The sequence below is a fragment of the Coloeus monedula genome (assembly GCF_965178545.1).
Source record: "Coloeus monedula genome assembly, chromosome: 5".
Classification (NCBI taxonomy): Eukaryota; Metazoa; Chordata; class Aves; order Passeriformes; family Corvidae; genus Coloeus; species Coloeus monedula.
This window is the reverse complement of record NC_138785.1, coordinates 37,050,900-37,078,222: the sequence shown is the minus strand read 5'-3', so window position 1 is coordinate 37,078,222 and position 27,323 is coordinate 37,050,900. Positions and strand designations below refer to the sequence as shown.

General features: G+C 40.3%; 1 protein-coding gene across 3 annotated transcripts; it reads left to right on the top strand.

Moving 5' to 3' along the window:
* The first annotated feature begins 506 nt into the window (after nt 1–506).
* Nucleotides 507–24,315, top strand: MFAP3L (microfibril associated protein 3 like). 3 transcript variants are annotated; one of them, XM_082282326.1, is made up of 4 exons: nt 507–644; nt 11,950–12,350; nt 15,988–16,050; nt 16,168–24,315. In XM_082282326.1, exons 2-4 carry the CDS (start codon nt 12,068–12,070, stop codon nt 16,848–16,850), a joined length of 1,029 nt encoding a protein of 342 aa, XP_082138452.1. In that variant the 5' UTR covers nt 507–644; nt 11,950–12,067; the 3' UTR covers nt 16,851–24,315. The 3 variants fall into 3 exon arrangements, with proteins under 3 accessions (XP_082138452.1, XP_082138451.1, XP_082138450.1); XM_082282325.1 differs by having other exon boundaries at nt 507–619; nt 15,988–24,315; XM_082282324.1 differs by having other exon boundaries at nt 15,988–24,315.
* The last annotated feature ends 3,008 nt before the right edge of the window (nt 24,316–27,323 follow it).

Sequence of the window (27,323 nt, the reverse complement as noted above, 5' to 3'; positions counted from 1 at the left end):
AGCATTTTGTTTCTCAGGATTATCTAGGCGTGCTGGGGTGTTACCCTTTTCCTGCAGCACTTGCTCCCGCAAGCGTATCTGAGAAGGGATGCGATGACCGGCATGTGCATCCCGCCGGCCGGGGCGGCGCCGGCCCGCCGGCCCCGCGCAGACACAGGGGGCTCGCACCCCCCTGCACCCCGCCTTCCCCACAGCGGCCCCGCCGCCGTCCGCTCGCTCGCTTCAGGTACCGCCGCCTCGCCTGCGGCCGCCGCACGGCCCCGGCCCCGTCTCAACCCCGCGGCCGAGGTCTCTGCCGCCCCCCGCGCCCCCCGCGGGCCCCGGGGCCGCCCCCCGGCCCGGCCCCGAGCATGCTCAGTGCCGCCCTGACCTACTTTCCCCGCCGGAGCCGGCGGTGGCAGAGCGGCGGGAGCGCACGGCACGGCACGGGCACGGCGGGGCACTGCGGCAGCGCCGCGCTCCGCCCGCCCCGGCCCCGGCCGCGGGCCCGGCCCCGGCCCCGGCCCCGGCCCCGGCATGGTGCTGCGCGGGGCGCGCTGAGGGGCGCGGCGGCGGCGGGCGCTGCCGCGGGGCGGCGGCAGCAGCGGCGGCAGCACAGCGGCAGTGGCAGCAGCAGCGGGTGAGCGGGAGCAGCGGGCGGGCAGGTGAGCGGCGCGGGGCGCGCGGGCCGCGGTTCCCTGGTGGGCGGGCGAGCGGCGGTCCCGGGGAGGCGCTGCCCGCCGCTGCCTCCACCGCCCGCGCCGCCGGCACCTGCCGCGGCTGCCGGCGACCTGCGAGCCGGCGCGGTGGCCGCAGAGCTCCGCGCTGAGCCCGGGCGCGCTGTCCCGCCGGCGGCCCCGGGGGAGCCTGGAGGGCCGCAGCAGGGTCCGGTGGCCGTGCCGGGGGAGCGCTGCAGCCCGACCAGCCCGGCACGGCGCTTCTCCCGCGGCGGCTGTCGCTCGCGGCCAGCCTGGCGTGGAGCGCGGTATCTCCCCGCTCAGCGGGAGCCCAGTAATGCTGTGTTCAGCATGAAAGTTCAGGAGATTATTTCATATCAGCACCGGGGCTTGAAGGAAAGTGTGTTTCGTTAGGCAAAAGAAACCCTAATGAGCCCAAGGCTTTACTGGAGCCTTCTGGCTCCTGCCCGCAGGATGCTCGCTGCTGTACCGTCCTGGGAAGGCGAATGGGAGGTGACACCTCAGTGCAAAGACCTCTTCGATGGAGCTGACTTCTAAGAGAGGTTAACTTGTGCTGCCTTAAATTTAAAATAAAGGATGCCTCCTGATACTTTGCTTTAATTACCCATTTACTTCACAGGATAGCCTCGTAAGATAAAACTCAATTTCATAAGTGTCCTTAGGGAACTAGAATCTAACACTTCAGAGTGGTCTTGCAATAATCTTTTGAATCCTGTTTCTTAACAGGGCCAATTCGAGCAGTATCGGACCAGGGAGCTTAAGAGAACAGAGACTGCTACTGAGCAGGCACTTTTCTAGTGCATTTGTCTGGAGAGTCTTGTAAGAGACTACACTTCCTAACAGTCCTCTTTCATTTGTTAAATTGAAGCATCTCAAATGGAGCTACCCTGATAAACCCACTTGGGGAAATAAAAGTACCAACTGTGGCAAAATCCTAAATGCAACCTCATTTGGTACATATGTGTCTGAAGAACTGTGAAATTATTTCAAAGGGAAGAACACAAAGGAGTTAAGGGGGGGAAAGGTAGTATTTTAGTTCTTTAGAGACATTATATTAAGAAAGAGTTCTTTTCACTGCAGTAGGACAAAATACGGCAGATCTTTTTTCAGTGGAGATGATGTTTTGCATGACAGGAATCCTTTGTCTGGTTTAGCATGTACACTTAGCAACAGCACCATTGATATACTTGTGGTTGCTGTAGTAGAAATCCTTTTTTGTTAAAAATCCATCTAATTCAGACTGCAGCATATCAACGTCAGATGATGTTGAGTGCATCTTACACAGCTGGAGTGCACATTGTGCACCCATTTTTTTCTGAAGAATTTGGAGTTTTCAGAGGCCTGGACAAACAGCAGAACATCTTCAACAAACAAAAAAATATGTTTTGTGTCCAATGCATATTTCCTGTCCTGAAAGTTCATAAAGTTTGGAGATAAAATCAGTTACTCTTAAAACACTTAGCACATGGTGGGAGTGTGGTAGTGAATTCTGAAGTGATCCATATCGTACAACTCCAGTTGCCTTCCTGCCCTGTCCCCTTTGCCTCCCTGCAATTAGGCAGGTCCTGCACAAATGTGGAGGAGGAGGATGGAGTTGGCACAGAACCTGCTAAAGTGCATTCATTGCTTTAACCAGGGGAACAAAACCCAAACCCAGGCAACAGAGGGTCACCTTTGTGACACAATGATAGGGCTTCTGGGAAATTATTTAAATGGAACAAAATCAATCTCCATTTCAGTTCTTGTCTACAAAGTTTGGAATGTGGGACTGGCATTTCTTTTATGGTTTAAGCTTCTTGCCCAGTGTAAGGCACCAGTGAGATGTGGATGCAATTTACAGCAGGGAGAGTGAGCTTGCCAGGAGCTAAAACAACCTGAACCAAGCTCTGCTAGCAGGGTCTTCTTTCTCTGTCAGCAAATTGCACCTTTACTAGAAGTTTTTGCAGGCACAAATGCCTATGATACTACTTTGAGATGTCCTGGATTGTATTAATATGTCACTAGAAGACTGGTGTAAGACCAGGGTCTTGGATAGTTCCTGGAATTTTTCATTCCTGCAATTCTGAGCTGCCATCCATTCATGCAGACTTGTGAACTTTTGCAAATGTCTCTCGGTATCCTTAATTTTTTTATTTCGTTTTGATGATTAAAACAGTGGCATTTTCTGCCTATATACAGACCCACTTTAGAAACATCATTTCCAAGACAATTGAGAGGTTATTACTTTCACCAGTTACTGTGATTAAAATCATCCATAGCAGGATTTTAGAGCATTTATCAGAAATAACAACCTCTGTACAGATGTGTGTAAATAACTTCATTTTGGAAAAGGGCCACTATATGTGGAGGAATTGGATTAAGAATAACCTAGCTAGCCCAGACCTAACATTTAATTGACATGGGTCTGCCACACCAAGCGTTTTATTCCAAGAAAAGATTCTTGCTGATATTTTTAAGTCACACAGGGGCCAGGGCACTGCAGCTGCACGTGTGTGTGTGATTCCCAGTCCTACGTGTGTGACTGTGTGGTTCACACACAATACTGGATGCTGAGAAAGGTATGTGCCTTTAAAGTTGCACTTTTCAATGTGACGTCGACTTAACTGGCACACAAGTCTGAAATTATAGAGGTTCTTGAATAAACTCTTGAGTGTCTTCAGCTAAATTATTGCATATACATGACAATATACAGTCATGTTTGGAGAGAGCTGAATTGATCACGTTTGGGTACAAGCAAGACTTAGGGTGCTGTGTGGTGCGGGGCGAACTTTTTCCCCTTTGTTACTCATGGAGGAAAGAGGTGCAGACACTTTTAACCGGATTGCAATCAGTCATGAGCAGTTAGATTCCTTTAAATTCCCCCTCTGACAAGGTTAATCCTGTCCTAATCATGCCATCCACATGTAACCTCTTTGCCCTGTATCCCAGCAACCAATAAACATGAAAGCCAATCATTAAAAATTATATCCATCTTACAGTTCCATAGGGATAGAGAAGAATTAGTCATACATAAATATGTTTTATCCTATTCTTTTTTCTTTTATGTTCCAAATAATATGGGAGCCTTTTGTTAAAATAGCATAATAAAAGCTATATCAGTGCACTGAAAACATTCAGTTGTTCAAAATTTAGACTTTAAATAGAATTTTTAGCCTGCATATCTTTGTTTAAGCAAAACTTAATTTTTAATTTCGTGTCTTATTTAAATGTTTTACATCTGGATTTTTCCTTCTTCCTTTGGAAAAAGAAAACCACTAGATGTGCTTAAGGAATGGTTAGGTTTGACAAGCAGAGCTCAAAGGAGGAAGTGGAATAAAGTGAACTGGGTGACGTTCTACACTGCTGTGTTCTTAGCAGAGTCTCATAAGCCTTGCCAAGAGCATATGAGATCTGTTGCATTTGCTGACTTTGGTTATTTAAACTGTTGGCAGAATAATGCTTACAGAGTGCTGGAATAAATAAAAGATACAAGGTGCTTAAAGAAAATGAAAGATATGTAGATCTTGGTGAGGCCAGGAAGAGCTCACATATACATGGAAGTGAGGGAGGGATTCTCTGTGCATCTTCATTGTTCCTCCTTTCTCAACAGAGGGAACTTTTAAGCATCGATCTATCTGCATTAACTGCAACAGCAAACCAGCAGCTATGCTGAAAGTTTGCAAGGAGTTAAGCAAGGGACTCTTAAAGCCATACAAATGTTTCTGGAATAAGAGCTTTGTATACAAAACTATACTGAATGGTAATTGTACAGCCTCCTAATAAATACAAACACTGAGCAAATCTAGTTAAGCTATACAAACACAGCTTTTATTTTTAAGAATAAAATTCTTCAAAGCACTTATACATGATCAGACATAAGATGGGCCTTGAAAAATCTCCACTATCGATAGTGTTGAATTTTCTTTATGATCTGGGTAGCCTACAACTCAGTAGGACATCTTCCCAACAGTACCTGCCTTGATGAAAAACAGCATGCTTCTCCACTAAATATAGAACTTTGCTTCTGCTGCAGTCATTAAAATACCACATAGAAAGAAAACTCAGATTTCTCAGTCCATATAAATGTGGACATCTGAATTACTACTTTTTAATGAGAAGTTAAGCATCTAAGGTGCCTGAGTGCTTTTGTTGCTTCAGTGTATTTCGCAAAAAGTTGATTTGATACAGCAGAGATGCTGGAATTACAGGAGCTGTGGCATCAAAAGGGGATTTTCCAGAGATTTGGCATTCTTAAGGTACTTTTAAATAACCTCTCCAATAATTACCCACCGACAGTCTTCATTCATTGTTTTGTAGGTTAATGGATTAGCATCTCTGAGTGTGCATTGACATCAGGAGAGTGCACATCAGACCGTTCAAAGACATAGTTAAATCAATGGGTCCATTCAGATATTTAAAGTGAAGCTCTAGGATGCCGTGTGATTGCTAGTTTTGCAATATTGAGACATGAAGTAGGATAAAGAGGAACAAAACTGAGGAGAAATTTACAGTAAAAGCAATCTGAAACATTTACACACTGATAAAGGCAACATAAAAACTCTTTCATTGTACCACTGCTGAACAGAAAGGCATTTTCATTTCCCTAAATGAAAAATATGGATATAACATTAATTTTCAATTACACATCTAAAATATGTAATCACCTTATTGCTTGCTGCTTTCTTGCTGCAGTCTATTGTTACACTATGGAACCCTGAAACTAAGACAATTGTATCTTTACAATACTTCTTTCCTTTGTTACCCACTACAGTGTTGTGTGTGTTCAGACCAAGACAATTTTAGAAGACAAAAACTGATAATGACTAAGTTTTGCTCAGGTTCTGCCATTAATGGTAGAATAAGCTACAGTCCTTGATTTTTCCATTTTCTTTCTTTTGTTATTTATCATGTATCACCTTACAAAACAGATTGACAAATGTTTGCCTGTAAGAACTTACCAATGCCTGCAAAATGTACAATTAATTTTAATTTATAGGCTTCTTTGTTTTAATTTTTTTTAAGACAGGAGTGCTAGAAAAGGTCTCCAGGTTGCCATACTGACATCCATTCCTGTTCACTGCCCAGGGTCATACACTCAGAGGACAATGCATACACAGAAGTTAAGTCCCCAAGTTTATCATAGGCTGTCATAATCTATGAATCTGTGCTTGTAAATTATATACAGTTTCTCTTGAATCTTCATAGATTCCCAGCCCTTATTTTATCCTGTGTCAAGAAATTGAGACAATCACCTTGAGGGAGATGATTCTCCCCCTCTACTCTACCCTTGTGAGACCCCACCTGGAGTACTGCCTGCAGGTCTGGGGTCCTCATCAGAAAGATGTGGAGGGGATGAAGCAAGTCCAGAGGAGGGCAACAAAGATGCTCAAGAGTTACCTTGGCTGGAAATAAGTCTTCTTTTTATGCTGAGGAGGAGATGTACTGTTCTACTTACTTATCACGCAAGTACAGTGCAGAAGGCCAAATACTTTTTTTTTCCAGGCTGTAGTCAACACTCTCAGCCTGTCTTATCATTCTAAAATGCTGCTACTCAACAAATTATGGAGAGATCATGAAGACAATTTCCCAGCAACCCATATAGTAATTTTTAAGATCAGATATATTTTTTCACATTGACTTCCCCAAGGCAATTCTTGTATTTGTGTTTCTGGAGCATTAGAGTTTCTTTTGGTTGAGGGGGGGCCTCTGGGGGTCATCTGATCCAACAGCCTGCTCAAAGCAGGGCCAGTGTATACCAGCTCAGTCAAGTTTTGAACTTCTCAAAGAAGAGGGATTCCATAGCCCATCTGGACGACTTATTGCAGGGCTTAGCTGACCTCCTGCTTAAAAGTTTTTTCATAAATAATGATAATTTCTGTTGTTACAGCTTGTGTGCCTTGTCTCATGTCCTTTCACAGCACATCTCTGAGAGGAGCCCATGTCTGTCTTCTCTATATCGTCCCATCAGGTGGCTGAAGGTAGCAAGTGACACCAGGTGGCTGAGCACACATAGCCAGGGCTCAGCCCTGTTGAGAGGTTTCCTCAAGTTCCCAGGCAGCTGAAGGCAGCTGAAGAGACTAAATAAGCATATAGCTGAGGACTGCTGCCCAGCTGGGAATCCCCAATCTAGATGTGCAGAAGGAAGCTTTTCATCTTACAAACATCACCAGCAGGTCACCTTTTCAACATAGCCAGGGAAACAGAAAGCCATGAAGTTATGAAGGACTGAAATCCTCCTCTCCAGGAGAATAAACAGAGCAGCTCTTCCGGAAACAAGCATTAATATTTTATTAACTGTCAAATTAGTAGAAAAATAAGTCAGAAATTTTCTGCTAGTTGTAAATGAGTGACATTTCTTTTCATCTGCATGTCTGCACCCTAATAATTAGACCTTTTCAGTAGATAGTTCTCACTCATAAGCCTATGAACTGGCAGTGAGCTTCTCACCTGTGGGGCATAGGTTCCTTCATTTGCATTCCTGTTTCACTAACACCTGTTACCTTTTACTTTTGCCCACTCTTTAAAGACATTGCCTATGGAAACTAGGAAAAGTTGCAAGCAGTTTTTGAATAATAAAAAACTAGCCTTAATTTTCTCTTGTAGCATCAGCCTTTATACTTATTTTAGACAAGTGAGAACTAGAATGAAAATCATTTAATTTTCTTGGTCACTTACAAGCCAAGGAAGATGGCATTGGGATGTTGAAGCTATAGGAGCACAATTTATTCATTACGCAATAAGCTGGCTTCTTGTGCTTCACTTCTGAATTGAATAACCTCGCAGTTAATAGGATTACACATTATTCCAAGAACAAGAACAGGCCAGTCTTACAGATGTGAGTGAGCCAGTAAAAGGTATGCATCATTGCTCTCCTTTTCTTTTGTGCTCTGTCATTATGTTGTTCTGCACAAATGTGGCACTTACAACCATGACCCCACACCCATAGTCATTTTCTTTGGTGGCAATAGTATGGGAAGGAACATGAAAAACTAAATGACATGAAAAAATAAATGGTCAGTCAGAACATGTCTCTGATTAATGTTCCTAGTCAGTCCTAGCTGTGTCTTCTGTTTAGACTGATGCCTGATTTTGGACAGAGAAGTTGTAGCTGTAGCTTTTGTCCGTGTTTCACATTAATTAGGAGTAAAACTATCACACTGCAGCTCTGCTTTTTCTGGAGCACATTCCAGGGGATTTCTCTGGATAGAAACGCGTAGAGAGCATGCTAGAGCTGGCTGTCATGTCACTTAGAGGAAAAGCTTGTCATGTGTTCTCATGTGGAGCAAGTCTTTTTCCTTGGAAGCTAATCTCACAAGCAGTAAATCTGTTACTTTAGTATTTTCAATTTATGCCATTTGGGTTGGGGAATTTAAAAACAGAACTATTTAATCTATGGACCACTGGCACGCATTGTTGAGTGGTAAATGTTGCTCCAGATACCATACAGCAGGAAAGTTTCCTATATATATGTTCTAGGTGCTGGAGGAGATTTCATTCATTTCATTCCATCTTTGGAGGTAAGCCTGTCCCTATCCCACCGCTTTGGATGGAAAACAGCTCAGAATAGCCAGGAATGTTCTTTTTCCAACTCATGCACCACAAATTTAGAAGTAAAAAAAAAAAAGTATGTGTTACCACATGAATTATATAGCGTTTTATTTTCTGAAAGTATTTTACAGGTAGCTCATGTGCTTTGGGGAATTAGCTTTTCGTTTATAGTGACTTTTTAATGGCAAAAATACATCAAGAGACTCAATCTGTTCCTACAAAGCGAGTCTCAGGATTGCAGGTGTCCTCCTCCTTTAGAGTACTGTGTTAGTCTCAAGTAGTTATTACAGGAATCTTTGTTTTAGTCTAGTCAATGCAGCTTTCTCTGACTTAGGTCATATTGAAAGGTTACAATTTTGGCTGCCTTCATCAGGTTTATCATGGGTCACAGCTAGTTGCTGCCTCTCATGGCCAAGATCCTGGGTGCCAGCACTGTACCCACTTCTCCGTTGCTCTGGATTCTCTTGCTGCTTTGCCAGACATCACTAGCAGTCCTATTTTTGTCTCAGTCTTCTCCCCATTTAGTTGTGTGATTAAACCATAACTTGTTACATCACTTATGTTTAGCAAAGCAACTGGCTTCTAGATCTGTGTTCCCTGATATCCTCAGGCAATCTTGTGCCTATGGCAAAGCAGGAGGACAGGAACTCTCAGCAAATCTTCCTTTGCATCAGCGTCTGGTGTGACCACATTTTCTATCCTTTCAGTTCTCTCTGCTTCTTCCTGCTTTCCTAACCTGACTCTAGCATTTTTGTCATGCCCAGCAGGTTTGCAGAGGGTCCTGGACATGCAGGTCCCAGCATGGCCACCCTGTAACTTTCTTGTATCAGCTGGGGCTAAGAAAGCCTTCTTTGGTTTCTTCCATCTCTTTTGTTCCCTGATAACATTGGAGAGGATGCACACCAAAGGAAAGATTGCCTACTGCTTCCTAGTTGCCCTGGGAACATTTGTCTAAACTTGCATCTTAAAACACTGTTCTTCAGAGAGATCTCTCCCTGTCCTCAAACATACTCAGGCACTTCCCTGGATGGCATTTGAAAGCAGCAACCTTCATTTCCAAACATTCTGCTTTAAACCTACTGCCTGATTATTCCTCACATTAGCCATCAAACTGTGTTTATTTCTAATACAAATGTATCTAGAGAGGTATTTAGTGTTTTCTTAATATTCTACATTCCAGGAACATACATGAGAAAGTACATTCCCAGGAGTAAGAAGGAGTAGGTAAGAATCTTACAGAGTAGATAGATGTAAATTACTCATCTCTATTTCTTAACATTTACTGCAGCTATTTATGGTTCAATTCTGTGCCAGAATGAGGGAGTCACTGTTAGCTTCAGACAAGTAATCGACCCTTTGGCCATACAGTGGACCAGTCACATTTGCTATCACTACACAAAGGTACAGTTTCTGCTTTCATATGCTCTGTGTTCAGAACAGGTAAACATACAGAACAGGCAACGCCTTACAGCCGTCACAGAGCTTCCAAACCTCTGCCCACACGCCTGTGCTGTGGGGAATCAGTGGGCCATCAGCTACCTCGAACTTCCTAATACACTGCTGGTACCTTCCTTACAGGTCTTCTGTTCACCCACTGGGGAGATGCTATTTCATTTCCTTCTGGAATGCAAACTGCTCTCCACAATAAACACCTTTTTTTGATTGCTACTTATTTTTCTGCTGTAAAAATATATGATAGACCCAAATACAGTAATAACAAGCCACTGGCAGTAATTAGAACACAAAGCTTAATCAATTTATGTTGTTCTTTTTCCCTTCCCATTGTCTTAATCCAGCCAGTCTCTGTTCCTACTCCTTTGCCAGGAAGTGTGATTTTGGCTTTTCTGTATGGCACAATGCAGATCTATGACACTGTACAGAAACATTTTATAGACTGAATATCTGTAATCATGAAGAATGGCAGTCTCCAAGGTTAATGGAGTAGTAGAAATGAGATGTAAATAGTTACTGAAGTGAATAGGCAGAACTGAAGGGTTTTTTCCAAACTGCTGACTCAGACGGAGTGTACCTATACAGATCTTCAAAAGCACAGCCTCTACATGCTTTGTATAATTGGAAATAGATTTCTGAAGTCATTGTTTATATAGCTTTATATGACAAATGAGATTTGAATATTAATTTAAAGTTTAAAATTATTCTGTCTCTTCGAGAGAAATACTTCCACAGTCGGTAATTATAAAAGCAGAGAAAAAACAAGGACAGGCTTGAAGCTGGGACAGACCTCTGCATCATGCCTGCAGTTTATCTAAAAAAACATAGGTTTTCATTTCTAGTAATGATTCATCCTGTAAAATGGAAGAATTAATTTGCTTTTTCAGTAACAGCAGTATCTCTTGGTATGAAAACAAGTTCATTGCTTTACAGAGAAGAGAGGATGCATATGAAAACAACCTAAGTAAAATATTACCAGTGAAAGACAGTAATGTTGCTTCCTTTCCTTTTTGAATACAGAAGATAAGGAAGGGAATTTTTTTGTTTGCTTCTTTTTATTTTAGTGGTTCCTTAATATATGGAACTGATCTAGGGAAATTATCTTGTCCAGTTATTTTATATGCTAAGGCAGATGAGTTACCATGGGTCAAATGTATATTTAAGAAAATATAAACAGTTTTGAAATGGAAATGTTCATTTGGGGAAAGTTTGTTAGACAGTTTCCTATATTTGGGTTCCAGATAGATTCCTCTAACTAAAAGTTTCACTAAATTTCAGTTATTTACCATAGAAACACGTTGAGTAAAACCAATATAGGGTTGGATACTCTGTGATTTTAACGTGATTTGTGGCTTTTAGACTCTTGAGTGAAATTTTCCAAGGTGCTCATTTTGAGGCCAACATTACGCCCTCAGTCAGTACTGAATGCCAATTGTGTTCACTGGCAGCATAATGAGCCCAATAGAGAGCCATTTGTAACCCCCCGCCTCTGTCCAGAAACTGAAATCACTGCTTTAGAAAGGCCTCATTGTGGATGATTAGTTGAGGGAAAATACTGTAGGGAGAGTGTGCAAAAAGCATGCAGGCAAAATGCTTAATGCCACATAAGGAACAGAAAAGTCCTACCTTCATTTGTATCTCAAAGGAACATTAACAATAATTATGTCACTAGCAAGTACTCTTCTTTACGAATCTGCTCTAAAAATAACAACACTGAAATTACTTTATCAAGCATGTAATACCCTCTTTTAAGAATATTCTTCCATGTTTTATCTCAGACAGCAGTAGCTGAAGAAAAGTGAATGGTCTGAGATGTTTTGCTGTCTGTGTTTGGGAAAAATTGTGTATATCAAGGATTCCAACATTATATCCAAAAACCCATCCTGGAATTGTTCTTTCTTACACTATGTTTCACCATGCACGTGGTAGAGTTGCAGCACCAAACTGGTAGTGACAGTTTTTAACGTGCTGTCTGTTTTTCCTGTTGATTTTGCAAATGTTTAAAAAAAGAAAAAAAAAATCTGTGTAACTTTTGGCATAAAACTGTACCTGCTAAGTGTCTAGGTGATAAAAGCCTTCTGCTATGCCTGTCACTCTGAACAACACCATTGTCAGGAAAATGAATGCATCTTTTTCCAGTAAGGATAAGGACTGTGATAACATTAGCATTTAGACAAGACACTGCACTGATGATTGTGAAATGCATTAATGGATGTGTCACTATTTTAAAAGAGCACATCTAATGGATTGTTTATATATGCCATCTCACTCTACTTATTTATTTATTTTATAGGATATTTTAAGCATAAAATTGCACAGATCAAAGTAGAACTCTTCTGTGACCTGCTCAACTCAAGGACCGCATTCAACAGAACCAGTTCCCAGCCAGTTGTGTACCCCACTGAAGGAAAATGGACATACTGAACAGCCACCACTTTTTGTACTTTCTGCCTACCACGCGCCTTGTCATCTTATTAGCAGCTTTGACCACTGCTGAGGATGTCAGTAACAGCACTTTCAACCGCACTGACACACACACAGGGGCTGCGCCTGTGGTGATCTCCCGCATCGACCACATCATAGTCAAGGAGGGCAGAAGTGCCTTGATCGACTGCAATGTCCAAGGAAGTCCCAGTCCACATTACAGATGGTACAATTCCAATGGCCGCCTGCTCCAAGAGGAGGAGAATAAAGGTAAGATCTTAGTGATAGCACTGATGTAGCCTGTCCAGAGACACTTCTGATTTCAGCAAGTTGACAAATAACCTGAATTTAATGGCCTGGCTGTGGTATTTTCCTGTGTGAAAATAAATGAAAGCCTGGTGGCAGTTATAAATTTTTTATGTGCACCTTGGAAGAAAACAGTAACTTTTTATGTGTTATTTATAGCAACACATAGCAAGAAGCTGAAGCAGTTAAAAGAAGGTGTAGACAGGCTTATTTTCATTGGAAGACTTCAGGTTTGTTCCTGTTTCTCATTCTGTCCTCCTTTGTTCTTCTCTGGCACCAAAAAAAGATTAAAAAGCTGTTTCCCAGCACAAAGGAGGATTCTTATGACATATGAGAATAGTTTGTTGGCGTGAACTCAACACAGCTAACTCCCTGATATGCCTTCTGTCTTTATGTGCAGTGCCATGGCAGTGTGAGAAGCAGGAGGTGCCCTGAACAACCAAGTACAAAACCTATATAGGGCAGCAGTCAGAAGGACAGGCCAAATTTGAGCCTTCCTGGCTTTAGTTAAGACTCTTCAGTGCCATTTGCCAGAGACCTTAATTACATGTGGGCTGATTTTCCTTAAATGGAAGGTTTGGGCGATAATCCTAGTTATACTTCTAAGGAGTGTTTGAGCGGAGTGTGGGTATATGAAAGGTGTTTTTCTCATGTAATCCTTCCATAGTGACTGCTTTGTTCACAGCATGATGAAATAAACTCTTAGTTGTAAGATAGCATGCCTAACTAATGGCTGACCTGACAGAGAACTCTGCTGTGACAGGAGTAACGATTGACCCAGCTTGATGTGAAAGAGCAGTGTGTATCTGAAAGAGCTTACTGCATAACTGGTTATGTTTTACATTACAGCATGTAAAGCTAGAGAAAGGACCTACTTGAGCTACTAAGCAGACTTTCGAACATGATTTGTGTGGTTGTGGCAACATACGGCAATTAGTATGCTGGAGTGTTTTGCTAAGGTTCACTAACAGAAAATTTCCCCTCTAGTTAGGCATCTAAATTTAGATCTTTGTGTAGTCAGCTGAGAGAGCTGGCTAAAACAAACATTTAGGTAGGTGAGCGAAAACTTTGACCAAATCAGTAAAAATTGCAGATGTAGTATTGAAACAACATCACTTTAACTTAGAATTTCAACAGTGCAATACCTCCTTTAAGAAACTGTCTTTCTGTAAGAAATGTTTCCTAGTTTGAGACCTTTCTTTGTGATGTTAAGTATGGCATTGAATTGTTATCATAACCCAGCAATGATACCTTCTCTAGTCATTGTTTTCTTATTTGGCTTAATATGGCTGTCAGGATCCACTGGCATAGACCCAGTAACTGAGTCACAGTTCAATGCCGTTATGCCATTTATAAGAGCTGGAGCCAGGTTACATCACAAGGTGTCTTGTTATTTCACAATTAATAGAAACCTACTTTGCAAAAAGGACCCGCATTGCAATTCAAAGAAGTACTGAGCAGTGAATACTCTGTATTTTTTATTATGCTGGAGGTGGAGGACGTAGTGTCATCTGTTACAGATGCTAACGTTTCCTCTGTAAAGGAGTTTTCTTCTGAATTTGCCTAACTTTAGCAGATTGGGGTGATTTTTTTTTATGTGAAGGTCTGATTTAAACTGAGCTTTTATTTATTCTGCATTTTTTAATTTCAAGCAAAATGATTCAGGTGTTTTCAAGAATTATGCTAGGGTAAAAAATAGTGGTTTAGTTAAGTTAAAACTTCTAAGTAAGAGGATAAAAAGATGTAATTAAGAGCACGTCTGTACACATGAACCGAGGCAGGGATCTTGTGGGAATACTTTCTACACAGGCTTCTACTGGGGATAATGTAAAAAATTTGGGTAAGCCATGTTTAATTAGAAAAACTTTGAACATTGTAAAAGCCCATAACTACTCTGATTTAGAGGGGTTTTTGACTAATGAGTTTCGGAATTGCCCACAGTTTCTTTAAAAGAAATACAGGGAAAGAAATAGAATAATCTTTTTAATAATGAAAGAACTTCTGTGAAAAAGATAAAATAAATGTAGAAGCGAGGGATACACCAATCTGTGGCAGGACTGCAATCCTGCCTTGTGATTTACACAACTGCACAGGCATTTTTCACAGGTTTAATTCTCTGATCACAGGTTCTGTGTCTTTTTCAGCTGCCTTAATAGACTTAAATAGCAGCTGGTTAGGTTAAGTTTAAGGAAAAAAAAAAACTTCTCTGATGGTAAAGACAGGTGAACACCTGACATTCCTTTCTGTGGAAGGTTATTGAAATTCCAGCACTACATTCAGCAAATACCTGTCTGGAATGGCTTGGGATTGTGTTACAGAGATTGAAAACAGTTGAGTCTTCCTCTGAGCAGTAGTATGTACTAGCTGATCTTGTTGGCTTATATCAGCCTTTGTTATTGCTTCAAAAGGAAATCTTCTGTAGAACATCTCCCTGGAGGAAGTGTTCAGAAGGCACAGAGACACTCAACTTTCTGGCTGTTCTCTACTGTGTGAAGACTTCCAGGAGTGGGTTTACACAAAGGAAAGAATTGACACCAGGCTTTCCTGTTGGATTTGACTTACATTTTTTATAGCAAAGTTGCAATTTAAGAAGTCATGTCACACCAAATGAAGAAAAAATATACGTCCTCAGCTTTTAAATAGTGTAGTGGTATTTGAATAAAAATGAAGTTCACTTGAGGAACTAAAAATCTTCGTTCATTACCAGTATATAGTGGCAAGTACAGTAACTAGGTGAATCTTGAATCACTTTAGCAGTGACAGGAGTGATGGCTTTTTAACATGTTGTTTTAAATGCAGTTTCATACTTAAACTGTTCTGCTGTGCTAGGTTCAAAGAATATGAAGTGTTCATGTACGTGAAATGTATATGTCCATGCAGCGGACAAAGTTATCAATTATATTACATTGACAGAATTTACTTTTAAAGGTAAAAGAAGTTCTGTCGTAGTTTGTAGAGGTGACAAACACAAGGTGTTCCCTGTCATGGCTCTTCTCCTTCCCATCTTTCTTACTCCTCCTATCCTACTTCCCTCTCTTTAATATCATGCTTCAAAATCAGTTTCTCAACACCTCAGAGGGCAGGCAATGTAGTGTATGGTATCTGAAATGTTAGGGTTTTTAAAGTTTACATTAACAGAATTCTATGAGATACTGTAACGAAACACCAAAAATAACCCAGTTGTAAGCAAATGCATTCATTGTCAGGGAACAAAACAAGGAGGGTTTAGTAGGTTTTTCTGCCGCACAATCCCATCGATCCTGTTCTTTGAGGAAGTGTGACCTGTGTTTGGGAGGCTCTCTGGGGTAAGTAGTCCTATCTTTCTAACTTAACTGACCACAAGATTGAGATAGATGTCATGCATATTAGTATTTTTTATGAGACTGTTTTAGGGCATGCTCTGACTATCCACAGTTGATGTCAGGAATTTGATAGTAACACAGCTAGGATCTCGGGCCTTTATGACGGTAAATTCTTTGTCTTCTTGTGAACATTACTTCCTCCTTCCAAAACCTGAAGCCAGTTTGACAAAGCTGATGTTTAAGACTATGCTGATCATGTGACAAAATACTTCTAAGTTACTCTGTTTCCTCTCCAACAGGAAAATGGTGGTTTCTTGACAATGGGCTACTAAACATTACCCGCGTGTCATTTGAAGACAGAGGTAAATACACGTGTGTTGCATCTAATATGTACGGCAGTGTTAACAATACTGTGACGCTGAGGGTTGTTTTTACCTCTGGAGATATGGGAATCTATTACATGATTGTCTGTCTTGTAGCTTTTACCATTGTTATGATACTGAACATTACTCGCTTATGTATGATGAGCAGTCATCTGAAGAAAACCGAGAAAGCAATCAATGAATTCTTCAGAACAGAAGGGGCAGAGAAACTTCAGAAGGCCTTTGAGATTGCAAAGCGTATCCCAATTATCACATCAGCCAAAACGCTCGAGCTTGCCAAAGTAACCCAGTTCAAGACCATGGAATTTGCTCGCTATATTGAAGAGCTTGCTCGGAGTGTACCTTTGCCACCTCTCATCATGAACTGCAGGACTATAATGGAAGAAATTATGGAGGTTGTCGGTCTGGAGGAGCAAGGACAGAATTTTGTACGGCAGACAGCAGAAGGCCAGGAAACCACTGAAACAGATGAGCTTTATATGATCCCAAATGCTTTGACGCGCAGTGAATCTCCCACAGCTGACTCGGATGCATCGTCACTGCATGAGCCACCTCAACAGATTGCAATAAAAGTGTCAGTTCACCCATTGTCCAAAAAGGACTGCATAGATGGTCAGTCACAGGAAAGCATGCAGTTGGACACCAAGGAAGAAGACCCTCCTCAAACACCAGCACTTCCTGCAGAGCCCCCTCCTGAGCCTTCTGCTGAACTCAGTTCTGATGACACAGCATTGGCAAATGACAAAAATACATGCGTTATATATGAAAGCCATGTATGATAGTTACTCCTGAATCTATGCATAGCAGGAAAATCAGGTGGAGCTCTTTTAAAAATACATATTGTACTTGCCGCTAAGCCTTACCTGGAGACTATCATAGCAAAAGCATGTAAGTGGATTATTTGGCACTTTCTTCTCAGTTTAGTTTACCATGATGTATGGCAGAGTAATTGCTATTACATTAATATTAATTGCTCTTTTTGATTAGGAATATTTCCAAGAAACATTTACCTCAGCATTTTCTAGGTCAGAGTCACCTGTAGTGGCCTCCTAGTCACTGGTAGTCTTTGATGTAGGACACTTGAACTTACTAAACATAAAACTGGTTTCTATTTTTCTCCTTCACTCTCGTTATTTCCATCTATTGCATTTTTGCAAATATTAACTTGTGAATTTGAAATATTGCCCAAGAGGCAGCACTCCAGTAGCCAAATAAAATCCTAATAGATCCCATTTACAAAGCCTGTTTGCTCAGCTGCATTGTGATTTAGAGGGCTATTAAAGAAAGTTAAAATGTTTCCATTTCATTTGAGACCACACTGCTTAGCCACATGGGAAATAGTTTTCCCTTTTTCATGGAATGAAGATGCCAACAATTGTTTGCTTTGCATGGAGAAACAAGTTTGAGGTGTATATTACAGATGGGAAAGCCCACAAATATCTTACAGAAAGTTACAGTCCAACAGCTCTGCAGGGGTTTTTTTAGCATTTTCTATGTTGCCAGAAGTTTATGTGGCAAACAGCTGCAAATATGCAAGATGTCTTGTTTTGAAGTAATTTGGAAGCAGTAACTATGTACTACCTTACAAGAAGGTATGCACGTTCCGTAACAGTCCTGCAAATGCCAGTTGATGACAAGGCTGAAATGGCAAAATACCCTTTTATTTGGCTTCTTAATTTTGAGCAAATTCATATATTCTGAAGATCAAGCCTAAATTCATATATAAGCATCAGTTTGAGAGTGTTGTATCCAAACTGGAAAAAAATATATGATCAAGTGTCCTATAAAATTACAAAGACAGTCACACAAACTGTTAATGCGATATAATTGTGTTGATATTTTGGGAACCTCCTATGTGTAGGATGTTCACTGCTTGAGTACATTTGACTCTACCCCAGTAAAGCTTTAATGATTACAGCAATTGTGGCGTTAAAAAGGATCAACATTTCTGCCAGGAAATGCCAGGAGCGGAAGGGAAGTGGTAATTTCTCTTGCAAATAGACAATAAAAAGTATCTTCTCTGTGAGTCTGGAAAGAAAGCACTTAGAAGGAGTTTGTATAGGGTTAATAGAATATTACTTAATTACTTGACACATTTAGTTTGGAACTAATGAACAAACTATCACTTTATAGTTTTTAAGAAGGATTCTAGTGTAAGTATAGATACTTAAAATAAATCTGGAATCAAGTATTTTGTAGAAAAAGAAGTCTCTTAGGTCTGTGGGGAGATGATGCGTGGATGGCTCCCTGGACATTTTAATGAAGCAGTCACATCTCCATAAGGTGTCTGTTGGAGGCAATCAGTTACATTAACTGCACAGGTAATCAAGACCAGACAAAGTCAATGTTGCAGGTACATAAAAGAACATTTGATAATGAACAGAGGTTTTACGCCAACTTCCTCATGTTAAAGTGCAGAGCCTCACTAGCAGTGTAATACAGGAATACCCCATGACTTACATAGGTGATGCAGAGAAGGCTCCATATTTAGCTTTCTGTGGTTGTTAAAAAAATTTAATAATGGCCTTCAGATCTGACAACCAACTTGTGAGAAATGGCAGCATTCAGATGTCTCATGGTTTTTTGTGCTCACTAGTGGCAGGCTTCTATACAAAATGCATTTGCACATGCCCAAAAGGAAACATGCAAGGGCAAAGTCCCTTTAGGAACGTGACTGGAAATATTTGAGTTCCAGCAAAGCAATACAAATGTAGAACTGAAGTTAGATTAGGAGAATACCATAAAGAACCTCACTTCTGACCAGTGTGATTGACAATAGTATTGATGCAAACTGTTAACTTCTTGTATGAATCCAAAGGACATTTCTGTTTAGTTTTCACATCAGTTTTTCAAGTTACTTAATTTGCTTCTCATACAAAAAGGACAAGGGCAGAAACAAAAGAAGAAACTTGCACTAAACTCCTTTAATTCACTGTAACCTCCTGAGAAGAGGCATGTTGATGTTTCTGCCTGTCCAGCATTTACAAACAATGCCCATGCATTCTGAAGTTACCTACCTGGTGCCCAACTAAGATTGCACAGATAAGCAAGGATGTTCTCCTTGAAAGCATAAAAATAACTTTTAAATTACACTTTAATTTTTTTTTAAGTTATAAAAGTATTTATTAAACTACAGTATTTTAATTTTAATTTTTTTAAACTATGAAGTTTTTACAATAGAGATCAGACCCCTTCATGTATTTCTAAGGTGTTCTGACCCTGACACTTCTCTCAGGCTGTCCTCCAGCCTCTTTATTATTTATTTATTGAGAAACATTTGAGAGCAAACAATCCCCATGGATTTCTTCAGTATCACTGTGTAAACTTCCTTGAAGATACAGATGATGTTTTTCCCCAGAGGTTGCCCACAAAGGGCACGTTTGAAGTACACACAAACGCACAGTGCAAACCACATATAAGCAACAGGCACTTGGAATAGATACATGCAGTACATGGAGTGCTGGATTCCTGCTGTTGCAAGGTCAGAGGGAACCCTGAATTTTCTAGAGCTGGAGTCACTCAGAGCCGAGAGTTCACAGACTGCTCCAACCAGTCTGAACATTTAGCTTTGTGTTATTATCAGAATAAAACTGAACAGCAATGTAGCTGAAGAAAATACAGATTTTATACTGAACCAATGGTTCTGGTTTATGTGGTTTTTTGTGGTTTTGTGTATGCTGCTCAGTATCTTATGCATCCATTATATGACACTTCTAAGCCTAAAGCTTTTTATACGCTTTCAGGAACTTCCTTTGTGGAAGACAGATGGGAAATAAGACCCAAACTTGTCTTTCCTGTTCCAAACTTTCTGGATGTGCTATTATAAAGTATGCAATTGTGTCTTGCAGTATTTCTTAGCAAATGGTCCAAGAACACAATTAACAAATATAAAATTAATAATGGCTCTAAGAAAACATTAATGTTTGCATTGTTATGTATTTTCATGCACCTTAAGCACTTCAGGGACATTAATCTGTTCCCATCGTTGGACTATGCACACCTTTTGTTACATTTTTCTATTTATTGTACCACCAAACACTAATGGTTCTTAAAACACTCAGAATCTGGAAAATCCAGTCCAACTGAAATTGCATTCCAAAAGCAAAGGAACACCAAGCCAGGCTTAATAAAGAAAAGAGATTTGCACAATATATTTACACCATTTTCGAACATTTTTGCCAAAACTTCATGAAAGATGACTAGATTTCTGCAGCAGAAGAAATCAGTGTTGGATTTGAATTTTACACTTACTATTCTTTTTTTCTGTAAATGTAAGACCATATTAATCAGACCATTTAAACATAGTACTCACTATCTATTTTCTCAACATTTTCTTTTTGAGCAGCATTTGTTTACTGCTGATCCTTGTTTGTTCTCTGATTTGAGCATATTTGTGATGAAACCTACCCTTCAGTTATTTTTTTTCTGTCATATAAAAAATTTAAAAGAACCCATAGACCAGCATTTTTGTGCAGGTTTATTGGTACTTGGTAAGGCACAGAAGTATGCTCCTGTGCTTCAAAAATTACTGTATAATCATAAAACTTGCAAAATGGCATATACGGGCAGATGTTGATTTTTTTTTAATCAGTGCCTGTTTTATTCTAATGTACATACTATGTCAGTTCCTTGATTTGCAGTTACCTTTTAACAAAAGTACTGTAACATATAACCAGGGCTTTCTGACTTTCAGTTTGGTCAGTTTAACTAATTCTAGAAAGTGTTAACAGTGTCGAATTTTCAAATGGGATATCTTGGCAGCATGCTATTTTAAGAGTTGGCCTCTTAAGTATGCCATATTTAGTGGGACAACTGAAAGCTTCTTAGATGCAAAGGAAGTGCTTGCACTAAAGTATCGTAAGTTATATTTCATTTATTATGAAATCCTTTTTGATTTTACAAGAAATGTAAGACAAATATGAATGTGTTCTTTTGAGAAGCAGTTACTGTACTTCGATTTAAATAACTGTTATGATTTTATAGCTCACAGCCGTAAACCACAAAGAGACCAGTTCATGCTGAAGTGGCAAAATGAAATGTGATGTAGCTTGTACATTGATCATTGTTTCAATAAAGAATTTGCACATAATTTTGCTGAGTTTGTACACATTCAACAAGATTATGATTTCCTAGTAAGTGTATGCCATGTCTCCACTTCAAATGGAAGCAAATTATATCTCTCGTTGTGCATCAGCTAAAATTCCAGAAATTTAATCAGGAGAAACAGTTATTTGCCTGGAAAGGAAGTTTTAATAAAGTTCTGAAAGGGAGCTTATGTCATTTTCAGAATATAGAATTACTGTTGTTACCAATAGCTTAGATTGCACATGTATGTAGTGTCCTTTAGAATCATGGCAGCACTTCCATGTGTAATCCAAAGGACTTTTTTGCCTGCTGTGTCCTTTCTGAGCTGTGTCTCTGAGCATTGCAAAAAGTCTTGCTGCTGTTTTTAGACTTTGGGCCAATGAAATAAACATCTGTTCTCCCAGAGGCACTCTACTACCAAGACAAAAGAGAAGTGTGGGTTGCCATACCTGCACCCATTTCTTCACCCACCCTAAAAGGATGAGGTGAAATGAGTTTCCTGTCCCACAGCAGTTGGGCTGTATCACTCCCTAACAGTCTTCAGCAGGACTCAGTTGAAGCAGACACTCTTAATACCTTGTCCTGGCTCTGCTGGTGCTACACAGCTAGTAACCAAAGTCAGTCATTGATGGACTGGGGAGGGAGGGAATTGCCCTTTCACACATGAAAGATTTGCTCTTGCCAGCTGCCTATTCTAGGCTGAAAAACATAGCCCGTAACAGAAAAATTATAGCTACTTCATGTTTTAACACTGCTGTTCAAAAGAGTGTTCTAAGTTTGACAAATATTTTCAGAAGCATTTTTATTCACCAGTTTTAGCTGAGATAAACTGAGAGGGACACAAATTATTTACAAATATCAATGAAAAGTAGATCAGTTGCAAGCTGATTACAAAAATGGAACACAAGGTCAGAGCCATATGCTATTTCATTGTCTTAGAATGGGACCCTGTCTTGCAACTGGGACAGTTTGATACACTATGCCTGGGCTTTTTTATATAGAACACACCTTTTCAGGATGCTCCCTTCCAGCATGCTGAACTCCTCCAACAGGTTTGTTGGAACACTTTTCATGAAGGCAGAGTGCCACCAAACAGTTGGTCCCAGTGAGCTACACACCTGAACATGCTGAAACAGACTGCTGCCAGTCCCGGTACTTACTGCAATGATAAGATGTTTATCATTTGGAAGAGACTGCCATACATCAGTACTACAAAGGCACTCAAAAACTAAAAGCTGTTGGTGGGTACTGTGTCCACAGGGACAAAGATGAGGACAGTGCTCTCTAAGACTGGAACCAGGGAAAGCTGGTGCACAGCTCAGAGCTGGTACCCCAGATATTTGCAGTGCCACATCATCACTTTCCCACAGAAATGGATGCTTAATAGCCTACATCCTGCATTGGTTTTTGGAATAACCAGCTCAAACCTTTTGTGTCCATTTTTTTCTCTCCCTGTCTTACCTTCCTATACTTTCTTCTGTCTCCAGCAGCTCTGCTGTTCCACTTCTCAAATGAGAACAAAATGAAGTTAGTTGTCAAGGCAAGTGTTTCTGCACCCCAGGCACCTCTGTTCCAAACAGTCCGTTCCAAACTGACCTTTTATAAGTCCCCAAATGGATTTTTTCCCCCCAGCTGTATCAAGCTCTAATGCTGTGTACTATATTTAGGTCTCTGGCTCCCAGGCCCAAACTGAGTCATTTTACTCTTACAGTAAAGGCTGACTTAAGTATCATGTGTAAGTCTGTAAATTGGGCAAAGATAGTAATGTAAACTGAAGCTAAGTTACTAATTTCTTATTCAAAATCAGAATGTATGGCAGCAAATGATAAATGTGGCAGACTTAGAGCACTCAAGTCATGTAATGAGAAGCTGTTTCATACCAGAAGACAAGGCAAAAATGAGAAAAGAAAAGGCAGCCTTGAATTGCATGAGGAATACTGTAAAACCTTGCTTCTGATTGAGTAGAAATTCAGCATCACTGTCAAATCATTTCGCCATTCTATAGCCAGTTTCTATTTTGAGAACAGATTCCTGTTATATCTACTCTAACCAGAACCTTTCCTATGTGGATAAGGACCTTAGGCATGACAAAGGTACCAGAGTTATCAAAAAGAGCCTTGTCTCCCTTATCTGCCATTTTAAAAATTATTTTCAGGACTACTTGGCTATGTGTCAAATGCCATTCTTAGACTACCACCCTGTCCTATTGTGGAGCCACAGAGTTTGAGATCTCACATTGAAGACACAGAAGCTGGCCCTTCTGAAATGTATTTGCCTTCTTTCACATAGGTTTTGATTTTACCACACAATAAACCATTTGTATTTATTAACAATTCAGGCCCAGTCATTCTCAATTGATAAATACAGAGAAGCAAAATAAATTCCAGCAAGACTTCCCTCTTTCTGAAGCCTCTTATTGCTTCTGCCTCAGGATTAGCCCTGATTGACAGAGAGCTCCAGAGTCTGGGTATTGTTTAACTCCTTCCTGCTGGTGAACACCTTAGTCAGAAAACAGAATTCAAAAAAAAAAAAAAAAAATACTAGCCAGAAAAAGAAGCTCCCTTCTGAGGAGAGAAGCATAGAACTTGGCTGTTTAAAATGCCTTGTTATCCTTCTCTCTGATATGTGCAGAGTAAACAGCCTCAGGAAAAGGCAGTAAAAAAATAGAGAGAAATTTAAGATGGAAAATATTTTTGCTCACTGAAAACATCCAGAGGTGATTTATCTTCAAAGTATATTACTAACTTGCTTTACCATAAACATACTCAAGTGAAGAAAAAGGAAATTCCTAAAAACAATGACATTTTCACTCCCAATATCAAAATAAATTATCACAAATCTATGAAACATATTTCCTAGTCCTCTCTTAGAATGCCTTTTATCAGGGAAGACATTTTTAGTCCTTTTTATGGTTCTGTCTAGGTGACTACAGCTTCTTTATGAGTTTAGTGGAAATGCATTTCTTTTCTGCTGTCTTTTTGGTTAAATATTGTCTACCCTGCATGATCTCCTTTTGTGGATAAAAATATTCCATTGAACATTTATCTTCTTGCTTCATTTTCCCATTTGTGTTTTGTTTTACTGCTTGGATTTTGTTTTGTTTGCCCTAAAATTCTTCACATTTTAAAATAAATCAGAGGATTCTAGTGGGTTTTTTCAGTTGCCTGTTTTGGGGCAGGATCACTCACATCCATCTGTATAATTCAATATTAATTTTGCAGACATACAATTAACTACTCCCAGATTGGTGCAGGATGAACTAATCAATAGACTGCAACAGATTTTTTGCAGAACAGCATCAAGAGAACAGGTAAATCCATAATTCCCAAGATACAAGTGGAATAAATTTCATCATTCATTTGTGGGTCTGTGGTCATGTTATGTTGTTTTGTGTGTTCAGTTGAAAAAAGTTATATATGATACACCTCTGCCTTAACACATTTCTTTTCCCATCATGGATGGAATAGCACATTTGCATCGTTCATACATCAGTTATCCACTACCTGGATAGGTTTATCTTATTCATCAGATAGCTGGCCAAGTGCAGGGGCCTCTCTAAATTCGGTATTTCTGGAGAGACTGCAGACAGCTTCAGGACACTATGTAAATTATATGAATTTCAAATGAATCGATAACTATTTTTCCACTTTTTTTTGACTGAAATGCTGTATTTCTACATTGGCTAATATTTACACAATAATGGAGTCTGTTTTTAACTAGAAACTCCAGTTTTCATAAGCATGCAGTAGAATTATGGTAATCTGCTGCCAAATAAAACTGCTCTTTGCAACTACAGTTTCTACATTTCATAATCCCCATGTAATCTCTCTTAAGCACAAAGCTCATTCTTTAATACATGTGCCCCAAATGAGGTGAAAGGATCCAAATCTCTGTTATTCATGTAGACTCCATCAGACTACTAGTTATTTCATTAGAACATATAATAGACCTACCCCGACACTGTAACTCCTGTTGCAGTTACCAGAAATAGCCCCAGAGCATTAGCCAAATGTTATATGATACACCACCACTGAGAACTATGTTCCCACTCTACACCAATTTCAGAAAAAAACTTCAGAAAAAAATCCATCTCTTCTCAGCAGGGAAGCAGGGAATGAAAGCCTCTGAAAGACTTCACATGTTTTTCAGTGAAAAAAAAAAAAACCAACAAAACTGTAGGAAATTACTGGGGACCTTGTAAAACTGATGCAGGAGCTAAAATATCACCCAAGACGTCACCTCCAGAGAGGAGATCACTGCAGCACAGAAGCTCATCTCAACAGGCAGCTCTCAGTTGTCAGACAGTAGCTACAGACACTTCTCAGGGTAATCCATGATATTGTAAGGAGGCAAACATTATCGTAGATCATGTAAATTAGCAGTGTCCAGGAGACTATGGACAGTGTTGCAAGATACAATCCCAAGACTGCTCAGGTGATTGTGCTGCATCTGAAACTCAAGCCCTTTTCCTGACTAGAGATGGGCACTGGGAGCATCACCAAAGACTCTGTGCTGTGATGGTGGAGTCAGACCCTTGCATGAGAAATCTATTCTTTCCTTTTGGCTTCATGTTGTGACCAAAGTACCCACAGCTTCTTTATTTGCTGTAGCGCTACCTTATAGTTGTTCTTTGAGGGGGACTAAACATGGGCTCTTCAGTGAGGCAACTGCTGAAGACCCTGTGAATGCACGAGGAAAGAGCTGTACTGGCAGGTGTGAGCTTGCCTTTGTACTGTACCAGATAAAGACTCTCCCAGAGGCCTGCCAGCATTCAAGTGGAAAAGGACTGTGATGTTGTGAATCTAGACAAACCAGGTGCAGACGAGAGCAGGTGGGTGGGAGTGAGCTGGAGGCAGCCTAGGACAGTCCAATAGACATGGAGTTAAGATGACAGTCCCACGCTTATTACTGGAAAACACCTCCAGCAAAATCATCTCCCTGTCCCTATCCTCTCTACTCTGAAGAAGTATGTCACACTTCGGCAGCTCAGAAACAGCTCCTTGTCCTACCTATTCATACTCTGACCAACGAGTTTTCACTTCTTATTGAGCAGCTACAAGGTCGTCTAATCCTAATAGATATTTGCTGTGGCTCTTCTTGCCCTGTCTCTCCCTATTACTAATTTACAAAAAGGCATGGGATTCACTTGCCAGCACACATGTAAAAAGCTGGTCCTCAGAGACCTAACAGACTGACTATTCTGTTCAATAGGAGGATGGTGCAGAAGCTAGGCACATAAAGATGAATTAATAGATTTAAAGCTTCTGTCTGGTAAAGCCCTGTGTATTTATTCATCTTCTCATTCTGTAATGGAAGAATGCTGGCCAGATTAACAAAGTACAACATGACCTATTGCTGTGTTTTAACAGAGTGTTTTATATTTTTTCTTTTAACCTGTAAAAACTGAGTACTGAAAGGTTAAGAGAACACAGATTCCAGACTTAATCACAACATTTTCTTCTCACCATGACATGAACTGTGTTCTGTGCCTATTCGCTATTTGCAGAACAAAGACAGGATATCCTACAAAAGTCAATATTTTCTCAGTGACGGTGGTTGTCCTCAGCTTGCCTCCAGGTAACCAAATAAAAGGTTTCAAGAAACTGTCAATTAGCAGAATTGATAGCAAATGCTTTTGGTCAGGTACCTTGTTTGGAAAGTGACTACAGTAAGGATTCCCATTTTGTAAATGAGGTCTTTTGACTTTATATTGACTTACCATAGAATGGATTGTAAAAAGCCAATTTTAGTGGAACGGAATTACACAATCTTTCACAAGCCTGGCCTACTGATGCACATTTTTTCTTTTCTTGTAACTGTCTGCTATGGGTTATAATATGTACTACAAAACTTTATTACTCTACCCATGCAATTAGACAAATTTTGTTGAAATACAGAATCATAAAAAGAAAAGTCTCCCCTCATAATTTTTCTTTCAAACGCTGTCATCAATAATTCTGTAGTTTGTGTCACATTGTAGCCACAAACAATGAGACAGATGCTGATAACTTTTCTGTCCACTTCAGCCTAGACCATGCCATTTCATAAGGGTGTTGACAATTTGCTGGCTTTGGAAAGGCCAAAGCATGTATTCTCAAGTGGCTGAAAGGAAAATGTTCCACAAATGCCAAGCTGGAACTTGGCACCATGATCATTTGGCAGATGAA